A 13,271-nucleotide genomic window follows, 5' to 3' on the forward strand; every position below is an offset into this window, starting at 1 on the left:
CAAGCCACCACAGGCTTCCAGCCTTCACTTCTGACCAGACTCACTTCTTTCAGACCACTTTTCTCCTGGAGCACTCCAGGGCTGCCACCCATTCTTCACCTTCTTTCCTCCCTGAGACAAAAGGAGGAGAGGAATACAGGCCTGAACCACGATGGGCCCTCCCAGGGCCTGAAAGACGCACAAGCCTGCAGCTGGAAGAAATCTCTCTTCGCCCGGGGGACATGACCGGGCAAGTCAGAAATAAGTCTGAGTCTTAACCCCAGCATCAGGAGCAGGAGGGAAGAATCCTTCCATGCAGAAATAGCTTTGTTTATTTCTCCTCAGCCTTTAAAGGAAAGCGGACTCCAGACGGAGCTGAAAAGCCGGCAGAGGGACCCACTTTTGCAAGCTGAGGAAAACCTGCTGAAACCGAGACTGCAACCATGTCAGAGACGCTGCAGGACATCCAGGCCTCAACTGATGCTCCATGCTTCAGCAAGCTCATGGCTACATGCCTCCAAGCTGCCTGACCACGCTGTCGGTTAGCTCATAGCTGCAGAGCTGCATGCTAGCCCGCTGCACGCTAGCCCGCTTGGTCTGCTGAACAGACCAACGATTTTCCCTGCTTCTCAGTGCTCCTTCCTTGGATGGCCAAAGTGGACCGAATTCACATGAGGCACTGACAGGTTGGACAGAGAGACCCAAAGGGAAAGGTTATATATTGGAAAATGTTTGTGATGTGATGACACAGGAGGGACTATATTTCTCGGCTGGCCTGGGAACGCCTTGGCCAGCCGAGTGGCTGGGGAGAGGGACGTCTGGGCCTCCCTACTGAAGCTGCTACCCCCGTGAACCGACCCCGGATAAGCGTAAGACGATGGATGGATGGATGGATGGGTTTGTGATGTGTCCAGGTGGTGTTTTAAACAAAGGGGCTATTGGAATTAGCCCATGCTAGCATCCTGTTCCATGGCAGTGCCGATATGGTTCAAATGTGTTTTATGGTTATAATAAACGTTATCTCCACAGGGGTTTCATACATTGATGTGATATTAATGTTTACGTTATCCGGCCCAATCATTATGACTAAAATGAAACCTAGTGCCTGGAGGTAGAATCGCATTAATAAGATCAGCCATTCATAGAGTTTAAATGGTTTTGTTGAGTAAACCATTCTCTAAAATGTTATTTTAGTAATATTTTGTCTAATTCAGGATTTGCATTGTGAATGGGTTGAAACATATACCAAATGTTGTTCTGAATTAGTGAAGCTAATTTAACCTCAATTCACATTCTTTAAGATGAACTTTGGTTCTTTAACTCAAACAAAATGTTATTTCATCAAATACTGTTTTGTTTACTCAGGATTGGCATTGTGAATGGATTGAAAACATGCCAAATGTTGTTTTAAAGTAGTTAAGATAATTTAACTCCCTTCCATGCTCTTTGGATTAGATCTGCAGTGAATGGGATTCACACCAAAAATATATCACATTGATCAACGCATTGCTTCTTACCTGGCTGTGGATGGGCATCGTTCCTCTGCATTTCCGTTCCTGGACCTGTTCCTGACTCCTCCTCATAAAATCCCTCAAGTCTTTAGTGTCATCTTCTCTTTTTCTCTCCTCATATGTGTATATGTATATATATATACATACAAGTATGTGTATATGTATATGTATACATATATGTAAATATATAAATATATGTTTTTGTATATTGTTACACACACATATATATATATATATATATATATATATATATATATATATATATATATATATATATATATATATATTAGGGCAGGGCAAGTTAACGCGTTAATTTCGCGTTAATTCATTAGACTATTAACGGCGATATTTATTTTATCGCGCATTAACGCATGTTGCTCACATGCTTTCAGGCAGTGTCAGTCAGCACGCGCGCTGACTGCAGCGCGCTGTGTCACGGCAGCACTCTCCCGCTCCCCCTCCCCTCTCGTACATGGCTCAGCGGCGCCAGCCAATCAGCACGCAGGCTCAGCCTGGCCCGCCCACTCAGTTCTCACACAAACTTAACACACAAACAGCTGAGAGAGACCGCAGCAGCGGAAAAACATGAACAGGGGAAGTAGCACGTTTGGCTTTATTTTAATTCCGTAAATGAAATCAAGCTGTATGTTTTGTAAAAAGCCGGTTCATTTCAGTGGAAACACAACAAATTTATCTAAGCACGTGAAAAAACATGAAAACGTCAAGCCACAGAAACAGAGAGAGGAGACGAAACTTCTGTCATTGCCCCGACAGACCCACAGACGTCTCTGACTGAGACGTTTCAGTCCTCCATGGAACATCCAGGTAGATCAGTGTTCATCTTCAGCAGCAGTTCATGTTAACTTTCAAAGTAGATATTATCTATCATATGTTACTGGAGCCCAAATGTAATGTAATTAAGACCTTGAAAAACACAATACATATATTAAAAAGTGTCATTTAAGATAAGATAACATTAGCTAATCCTTTTTTTATCCCACGACGGGGAAATTTATAGGATTAAAGCAACAGGCAGGTGCACACAACACAGACAAAATAACATAAGGATTGAAATATATAAGAGGTGGATTAGCGGGAAAAAACAACTGAACATAACATTATTGTTATTATTATTATTATTATTTAATTGTAATAATAAAATAAAAACCACAAAACCCAAAAGGTCAACAGTTTCATGATACATCAAGCTTAGGGACTGGCTAATATACAGCAGGTCAAAAAAGGCCATATTTTGGCTGCAGTGCTTGCTGTTCTCTTATGAAGAAAAGATCAACTAGTGCACTAAATTCAATAGATGGGTTGAAAATATCCAGTATAAAATAAGTGCTACAAATATTACAACACTTTTGTTCATATGGCAGCAGAATATTAAAATAAAAGTGGTCTTTACACTTCTTTTGAATTCATTCTTGGAGTTTGCGCATACAATGCGATTAATCATGATTAATCGGGCAAATTATGCGATTAATCGCGATTAAAAATGTTAATCGTTGCCCAGCCCTAATATATATATATATATATATATATATATATCTATATATATATATATATATATATATATACACACACAGAGTATGTGTATATATATAGATATATATAATATATATATATATATATATATATATATATATATATATAGATATATATATATATATATACATATATATATATACATATATATAAATAAAAAAATAAAATGCAAAATATTTCAGCACATGACTTTCTCAGTACTTGATAGTTTTAGAACATAACATAAAAGTATATGGCATTTGACATTTTAAAAGTTTTAAGCCCCCCCTTAACATGAGAAAATCCTTGTTCTTCGATGCTGTAGCACACATTCTAACAGCGGGCTATAAGCACTCCAGTGTATAATATAGCTCAGTGGTGTTGATGCGCCTATCCCTATGGGAAAGTCACGCGACCGATACAGGAACTGTTTCGAACTGACTGACTCGCCAAACTGTTTTTGTTCCCTCTAAGCTGCGCATGTGTGCATTCATGCACAGCATCTGGATTCAGAGCACACAGGAAAGCTATGCTGCGCAGTAAATAAAATCCAAGCTAAACTGTAAACAAAATAATAATAAACCAAGTTTTTTTTAACCATTTTGCAACTCTGGTGTGATGGTGTACCACGGCCCCGCTCTGTGAGCGCCAGGTGCTCATCGGAGCGCACCACTGATTGATGGGTTGGGCAATCGCCTTTATGGTTGGGCAGATTGCGCTGTGCGTCTTTGTTCTGAGCGTCGTTTCAGAAAAAACGGCTGATCTACACTGAGTAGAAAGCTGCTACTCTGAGTAGTTCTTCTTCCCTCTGTCATACTCAGCATTTCCGATTTCAGAACAGATGATATCAGTCAGGTAACTAAACACAGCACCCGATCAACCATTGAACGTGAGCACGAGGATGAAAAAAAGCCCGATCAATGGAACGCAAATAACGTGATTCACAGTGGCAGCTGGTGAAAAAAAATCTTGGTGGGGCTGGCCAATAGATTTCCCTGCCTAACCCAGCACACACATTTAAATTAAAAGTCGGAAAATTACTACGATTCCACAATTAGCATTTAATTAATAAAAAAACATTGTTCACAAAGGATTATTTTGGTGTTTTTGTCCTATTAATCCATTTCACCAACTCATGCTAGAGGGTTTGCATACATTGTACATGTACTTATATTATTACGAAACGAACATTTACGTCTTGACTTAAATATAATTATATTTTTTTATTTATATAATGATTTAAGTAGAATAATGACTAGTGCAAAATTAAGTTGTATTTACCGGAGATGAAGTGTAGACTGCAAATTTTGTCATGGTATGATGGCTCCAACAGTCGATTGGGATTGTCTGCCTGGATCCTTTTCATTGAAATTATCCATTTCTTTCTTCTTTCTTCGGTAAACGAAAGAAACGTACATCCAACAATGGAATGCCTCTGTGTGCAACCGGGAGCACAACAAGTCGTAGGCATTGTTTAGATTCCAAAAATAAACTAAAAGTACGCTCTAATTCACCCGTGTTGTCACGCCGGTAAGCGAAAACAGTACTGTTTTTGCTGACCACCGTGACCCAGATGTAGCGCGGATGTAGCTCGTGACGTCACGCGTGAAGTGCACCTATCACTGTGCAGCTAGGGCTATGACTCCAGGAGCCCCAAACCCATTAATTTTGGCGATGCTGATTGGCCAAATATTTATAAATCTTCCCTAGCGACAGTATACAATTGGTTCTTTCGCTACACTTGTAGGGCTCCTTGAGTCACAGCCCCACAAGGGTAGAAGAAGAGAAATGATACGTTCTGTTGGTGGTAATGCACTGTTAAATGAGAGTCAATTGATAGAGTCAATTAGTAGAAGTGTTTTAATAATTCTTATTACATGTAGCCACGTACTATTAAGTAAAAACTGACATTAGTAATACTTTTAAAATCTATATATATTTTGACTTTTCCCCTCCACATCTAGGGAGGGCAGCGCCCGAGCGCACCCTATGGGCCAGCCTCCACTGGTGATTCACCATGGCAACGACAATATTGCCTTAAAGAAGGCATATGGACAATATTAAACCATAAGAAACAATGCCGTTGCTGCTTAAAATTCAATGCATGCGCGATATGACAGTTATGTGATGGAGAATTAAAGCTGTTTTCTCACACTGCACTGTTCAACACAAAAGGGGGAGTGTGTGTGTGTGTGTGTGTGTGTGTGTGTGTGTGTATGGTGGTGGGGGTGCGGGGGTGCATTGAAAGGACATGGCACAAAAAATTTGTAAAAAAACAAAAAAAGTCCACAAGCATCCTCATTTACAACATGTTAACTTAAAGGTTATTACGTTATGATCCAGGTTCACATTATTTATTGACTGTATCTAAAAAAAATCAAATATTTTAAATTCAGATGAAAATATAAAATAATACAATGCAACATACAATTACTTAAACTGTATTATTGTATATACTTGGCTATCAAATCAGTGTCAGTTAACGCTGTCAACTAGGTTGCCTGTAGTGATTTTTAAGGTCCAGCAGGTGTCAGTATTCAGTGACACAGTATCGATACAGTTCGGCAACGTGTTGAAAACGCTTCATGACTCCTCATCAACCCATCACTACTTCTACCTGTATTTTAATGGTCAGAGTGTCAGAGTTTTGGGCCCCCCTTCCGTCCTAGGACAATAGACCCGTTTGTCCCCCCTTGTCAGCGGGCATGATCACCAGACAATACCTAACAGACAGGGAGTTATTTATGAAACATTAAATAACTTTAAATAGTGTATAATTGCACAACAATGTAATGATATCGGAGTTAAAGGCTGTCTGAAATTGGCATAGGAGTCTGAAGCTCCCCCCCCCCCACAATAGTCTCCTCACTGTTGACCTCATGAAAGGTCAATGAACAAGAGCAGGAGCTAGAAGCTATTAAGGGTATTCACTCCGTAAGCCTATGGCTCCATCCGAATACCCTAATGGAGTAGGACTCTTTAGCCAAGGCGGTAGTGCATTAGCGGTCACCATGATAAGTGCTGTCTGAATAGTGCAGTCAGTAAGGAAGGAGGTAGGAAAATTAGCCTGTCTGCTCCCTCCTGTGGCTTTTTTAGACTTGGAACCCTGCAAGGTCCCTTACCGGCGCTAAGAACCCTTAAGGTATTCCTCAATCCGTTGCGTGACGTGATGTGTAAATACAACCCGCTCATAGAAATCAACAAAAATGTCCAAAGATAGATAGCATGCACTTTGTAGTTCATTTTCAGAAGGCGGTAGGCCCGGATTTGATTTGCGTCATCCATGTACGTTTGCTTCACGTAATCATGTCAGAGTTAAAGGCTGTACAAATTTGATACAGCAGTCTGAAACTCTTTTCCTCCCCAGATAGAGTTAGGAACAGCAGAGCCATAGCTTTTTCCTGGAAGGAGGTAAGTGAAGGAACATGAGCCCAAATAACATAAAAAATAATATTGTGGCCTGATTACCACTCTGGGAGTGAGAACTAAGGCATCTGCCTTAAGCACTTCCTTTTTATGCCCCTTCCAAGTGGCCTGAATCAGCTCCAGCTGCACAGGACCTGCCAGTCATACCATGCAGTCATAGGCGATAATACACACACACACACACACACACACACACACACACACACACACACACACACACACACACACACACACACACACACACACACACACACACACACACATATCCTCATTTGATGTACATAGTGAGGACCCTGCCTTGTCTTCCATAGACTTCCATTCATCTTTAAGCCTTTCTATGGCCTAACTCTGACCCTAGACCTAACCTTTAGGGGTTTATGCCTAAAACTAACCTAAAGCTAACTGACACCATAGTGCTAAACCTAACACCTTGCCTAGAATAAAAGTGAGGACCGACAAAATGTGCTCACTTTACTTCAATGTCCTCATTTACTAATAAAATGAGCAAAAAATTTTCTCACTCAGCTGCAAGAACAATAAACCACACACATGTCCTTGTTTAAAATTCAAAGTGAGGACTGTGCCTTGACTTCCATAGACTTCCATTCATTTTCAAGCATTCCTATGGCCTAAGTATGACCCTAGCCCTAACCTTTACCCTTCACCCCCAAATACCTAAATATAACCCTAAGCCCAGAAAAAAACAGAGAACCAAAAAAAAGGTGCTCACTCTACATCAAAGTCCTCACTTTACAATTAAAATTACCTAAAAAAAACTCACTCAGCTGCAAGTACAAGAACACACAAACACACACACACACCAAATCCTGGACACAACCCCAAGGATGTGACATCATCTGCCTTGGAGATATTTTGCCTGGGTTTTTCATCTGTTAGAGCAACTTGGTCATACGTGTTGCTGCTGTATGACAGTGTGTTTGGAAATTATGATTCCATCTGACCTACTGACATTTTCTTTCATAAAAACAAACCAAACATCCTATTAGGTGATAACCAGGAAGCATATTGCTGTCAGAGCACAACCTGTAAAGCTACAATGTTTAACAACATAACAGATTAAAATATGTGTTGTTTTCATCTTTTAGAACAGCAAAAAAATGTGAAATTGCCTTCATATTTACCAAAAATGTATATGTTTTTGTAGATCTAAATAACCCTAACCCTGTGTGAAAAGAAAGGTAATAACCGTAACGCTGTAGATCAGGTTGGTCTTCGTCCACACCAAGCTTTAGCTTTATTGCTATGTAGCAGTGACAATTGGCACTGCTACTGGCTCTTACAGTAGCAGTGTCAATTGTCACCATCTTTCTTTCTGATAGTTCTGCAAACCTGCTGGCTGATGCCACAACATTGTTTGCGTTTGATGATTGCATGCAAGTTCAATTTTTTTCAGGCTCAAAAAGCCTGTTAACCCAGACAAACCCAGATTCCTGAAATAGGACCGAGGTCTTGGTAATTGTATTAGAACCTGATTTAGATGTATACATTTAATTTGTGATCCGACCAACCAAAACTTCCTGGTCTAAAAATAAGAATGGTGTGAGATCCTTAAAGAAACTTAGTCACCTACTGTGGCAAGATAAAAAATATATATTATTATTAATATCAATTTATTGCCAAAACAAACAATATATCTCAAGCATTCATCCTGATACGGTTTACTTTAGCTCAATCTGAATACGCTTAATAACAGCTTCTAGTTCCTGCTCCTACCTCCTGCTCCTTGAACTTTCACCTTCAGCTTTTAACTCTGACGTCCCTTTTGGTTAGGGACATTTCAAAGTCTCTAGGCAAAAGTAGCTGTGGGACGGAGCATTTAGGCTAACTTTCCTACCTCGTTCTTTACCGACACACTTCCGCTTTGGCTAAAGAGTCCTTTAGCCAACCAGTGACTCACCGTATTCACTGTGGGATTGTTTTTCCCCCTGGTACAGGAACCTAGGTTGGACTCTCCCAATATGTCTGCTTATGATGTTATCTTTATTTTTGCTTTTTTATGCTGAGGTTTTTTTTATTTTTTTTGGAATGCTCGAATTGTTAGAGAGACAGTGAGAGTAATGCACTCCTCTTTCCCTCACCCATCCTAATGTATTCCTTTCTCTGCTCTACAAGAAGGTGGCGCCTGGCATGGCTATGGCTGCATTGGTCTGCTACCCATGTATCTTTCTCTTTATGGGCTGTACTGAAACAAAACTTCCCCCATGGGGGATAAATAAATAAATTCAGTTCAATTAATTGCCAGAAGATGAATGTTGTGCTGAGCTCCAGTCTGTTGAACACCTAATCTCCCTGGCTATGCAGGGAGATCATCAGTCGATAATTTTCACAAAACTTGTGAATACATTGTCCCCATCTTATCAAAATCCAGAAAGGAAACAAATAAAAAAACAATTTCAAGACGCCACTTGGTCACTTCACATACCTTGTGATATCATGACCAATGCTCCATCAGTATAATAATTGATGTTATGATTCTGGCTAGGCTGTCTTTCTGCTTTGTCACTCTCCAACTGCATAGCAAGATCATGTCATGCACCTGTGAGTTCTGCCACTGCAGTACAACCCAGTCAACCTCCAGCAGCTTTTTCTCTGCCTTTAAACCTGAGGCTCCTCTGACAGCCGATGCCAGATTATTTGAAAGCCATAGTGCTCTATGACATTGTCACTTTATCTGAGCTTCAAAAACCTGTTGTACTGGTCCTCCTAGAACTCCTTGAGAAATCATTTTATGTTAATAAATTCTTATATTTGAAGAGAAGTTGTTGCTCTTTTATTTCACGTGTGCAGAGTATGCTGTTACGGAACGCTAGAGCTCAAATCCCTCTTTCACCTATTGTCCTAATATCAAAGCCAAATTGGGCTGATATTCACAGGCAGTGGTGGGCACAACTAACCAAAAAGTTAGCTTCGCAAATGCACATTCCACAAACAAAATATCAGCTTCACTAACGTTAAATCGATGATGAAAAAGGAAATTCACTGGAGCTAACATAAGCTGCTAACAGTTAACCACCCACTGTAACTCAATCTGTGTCAAAATGTCTTAGGACAAAGGATTCTGCACACACAGGGCACATAACAAACATGGACAGCGCTGCATGTTTGAGTGGTTACCTGTTTTAAATTAGGATAAATGACTTTTATACTTGAATTTTTACAGGACTGTGGAGATATTTAAAAAAATAATCTATCCATCTGTGCCCAATATTCCATCCCTTTGTGCCCAAAGATTATTCTATCCCTCTCTCTATGCAGCCGTGGTGTGAGTGTGTAGGTTGTAAGCCAATGTTGCCAGTTCTTGCGTTACTTTTTGCGGGAGAAAAGGTACCTCCAGTATTTCTGGAGGTACCTTTTCCCCTCTGTCATCACTTTTTAGTCAACTTGCAATAAATCATAACTGTTTGGGTTACTTATTGTTGTAACATCAAATATATCATATATTTAATGTGCACAATTTTTTTATTGAAAAGCATAAATAAAGATCTGTTTCATAATTGCTGTGTAGAAATAGGTTTTTCCTGTTTTGTACATGCTAGTTAAATGTCCCTTGAGGATAGCCAAAGGCCAGCAAGGCAATAAGCCACCCAGTGTTCTGTACGGAAGTGTTGGAAAAAAATAAGGGTCCCGCTGAGCTATCAGAATCAGAATCAGAAATACTTTAATAATCCCAGAGGGATCTATCTATCTATCTATCTATCTATCTATCTATCTATCTATCTATCTATCTATCTATCTATCTATCTATCTATCTATCTATCTATCTATCTATCTATTGACTTTTTCAGTTTACAAACATGTTGAATTTAAGCTATTTTTACAACTATATATAATTAGAAAAATAAAATATTTGTAAGTGAATGTTTTCAGATATGTTTATCTTATTATATATAGTTGCACACATGTTTTTATTAACTTTTAGAATAAAAACAATAAAGTCTTTTACAAAACTTGAATACAGTAATTAAATTTTGATGCCTCTCTTAAGTCATTTTACATGTGTTTAATGTTTCAATATATTTTGAATATATTGTTAACAGGCAAAGAGAACCAATTGAATTACATGTCAACAGAAATAATCCTAAATTAGAAAATAATTTATCTTATATAAAAGCAGTGCTTTTCAAAAAATGCAGTCTGAAGCTTATTCTGGTTTGGCTCAGCTTCAATTTGTATCAGCTATGTTCACATTCTGGTGAAACTGTTTTGAGTTAAATGTTCCAAACTGAGCTAGCAATATATCTTATTGTTGTTACACAATGCAGAAACATGTTCCTTTAATCCACCTTTTTTCCTCACTTAATACAGTTGAGTGAGAAACCATAAGGTTTATCTGTGCTCCATGCTCTAAAATGTTGGCATACTTTACTGTGACACCTCTTAAATGTTATGTAGCACATTTAAAGTTCAGCACTTTAGTTTTTCACATCAATGTTCTGATATTTATAAAACCTTTGAACAGGTTAAAATTACAGTTTGTTCTTTATGACAATTATAAACTAATTTAAAAAATACCTGGCCTGAACAGATAATTAATGTAAGGATTTTCTGCAGAAAATAAAGTGTGAATATTAGATGGTGTACAGTGCTGCCAGAAAAAAAACCCAAAAAAACATTATACCTTCTGTCAGGGTTCAGTTTTTACCTGTCTCACCTTGGACAGTTCCAGCGCTTTCCATCTCCCCCATACAGCCTCATCTCCACTCACTGCTGATCACTGCACCTGCCGTCACTAATCAGGGTTCCACCTGCCTCTCTGCCTACTTAAGGACTCCTCTGCCAGCCCTTCATTGCTGGAACGTCTCTCAACTTTCTTCACGCCAGCCCCTCGCTCACCTTCCTTGTGCCTGCCTGCTGTCCTCCAGCACCAAGGACTTTCACTGTGCTGCTGGCCTTGCTGGAAACTTCTGCACTCTCCCTTCAGTCCAGAAGGCTACCTGGCTACCTGCGCTCGTCTGGCTCTGCTGTCCAGCTCCTCCCGTCCAGCTCCTCCCGTCCACCAGCTCCTACCGCTTCAGCTATCATCCACCTGCTCCAGACCAGTTCAGCTCTCTGGTTCTTCTCATCCACCTATCATCACTTTTCAATAAACCGCTGAAGACGAAACTTTGTGTATGACTGAATTTGGGTTCAACGGAACAGTTCATGACACCTTCCTAGTCTTATTTAATCCTTTTGAATAAAATTGTCATATCACCCGCTGGTTGTATGAAGTGTGGTCAAATTGAACAAACAACCAAATAGCTCTAAACCTTGTTAATGTGCTGTGACTGGTTGGAGTGCTGTACATTTTTTCACTCTATACACTTTCATCATGTGTATTTTCTTCAAAGCCACCCAGGTCAGCCCTTCAGACCTACAAGATGTGTTTCAAGAAGCCTCCTCCAACATCTTCCAGATCAACGCCAACGGTAAAGTCACGACTCATCACTTAATTTCAGCATGTGTGTGTGGTTAAAATAAAGACAAACCCCTCTTTAAATTCTAGGATTCTATGTACTTTGTATATATTTCCTCTGTGGGTGTACTTAGTTTTCAAAGAGATATCTACTCAATATTCTGTTTAAGTTGAAACAAAAAAATAAAGCTCCAAACCTTGACTTGTTCCCATCTGTGACAAGGAACTCATCTAGTGCGGTATTTTATTATCTTCATTTGTCTTAAAAAAAACCTCATATGAAGTTATTGGTTAAAGTTTACTTTACACTTGACATTAATTCTAAAAGAACTTGTCCCTAAGTTAATCATCTTTGCCCACTGAGGTTAAGCTAAGGATGAATCACTCATTCCTTTCTCTCTTATTTATAGCCCTCTGCTTATGTTGTGAACATCCACCCCAGAATATTCTCTTTCTAGCACTTAGGTCTATTAACGGCACAGTTAATCACTGAAGTGTAAGAGCTGTGATCACAATGTAAATATTTCCTTCAGTATACTTATTTTATAATAAACAATAGTATCAACATAAAATCTATTTCATTTCCATTTTAGTACCATTGTAATCAAGGAAATTGTTATATTATTGTGAATACAGCATATTTTCACCATTCAAGATAAAAAATAACACATGGTCAGTTATCCCTAAATCAATGTTTATTTTTGATGCATTTCGAGGTGTTGCCATGATGTCATGGTATTAACTTATTCTCTCTAAAAAATATATATTGATTGTATTTGCTTGATTTTATTTTCAGACAAACGTTTCATATCAAATGAATAGAAATATCAATTAAATACAATAATATTTATATAGCACCAATTCACAACAAGTCACGTCAAGGCACTTTACAAAGTCAAATTCAATCAAATCATCGACATTTAAAAATTGCTCCTTGTATTCATTCAGGTTATCTTTCTCTGATGTTATTTTTATTGATTTGAAACATTAATATGTAACCAGAATAAATCTGTAGGAGGGAATTACTTTTTTAAGGGCACACTGTATATATCCTTGAAAAAGTGGAAACAATCAACAACGCTCAGTGACACACCTGTTACTCAAATGCAAACCCTGTTTTGTAGAGGGTTATCTTCATCACAGCTTGGGTAGCATTACAAAGTGCATTTGAGTCCAAATACTGAACAGTTTTATACATTAACAGACAAAAGCTGATTTGGATTATCCAAACCGTACGTTACATTTGCTGGATCTCAAAGTGTCTGGAAGTGTGTGTAAGTCCATTATTTTCTTATTTTTTTCATCTATTTGTTTCTTCAGTTGTCACCTTGGAGAAAAATCTTCAGTCACTGGGCACATCTAGAGACACAGCAGAGCTGCGACAGAACCTGTGAGTAACACTCAGACAC

At 38.9% G+C, this 13,271-nt stretch overlaps 1 protein-coding gene across 1 annotated transcript in view; it reads left to right on the forward strand.

Moving 5' to 3' along the window:
• Nucleotides 1-13,271, forward strand: part of tsnare1 (T-SNARE Domain Containing 1) — a 188,289-nt gene that overhangs the window by 74,245 nt on the left and 100,773 nt on the right. The window contains exons 3-4 of the mRNA XM_036127446.1: nt 11,798-11,875; nt 13,183-13,252. Coding sequence (XP_035983339.1) covers nt 11,798-11,875; nt 13,183-13,252 — 148 coding nt within the window. The remainder of the gene's footprint in view (nt 1-11,797; nt 11,876-13,182; nt 13,253-13,271) is intronic.

Source organism: Fundulus heteroclitus, chromosome 3, assembly GCF_011125445.2.
Source record: "Fundulus heteroclitus isolate FHET01 chromosome 3, MU-UCD_Fhet_4.1, whole genome shotgun sequence".
In the NCBI taxonomy this organism is placed as follows: Eukaryota; Metazoa; Chordata; class Actinopteri; order Cyprinodontiformes; family Fundulidae; genus Fundulus; species Fundulus heteroclitus.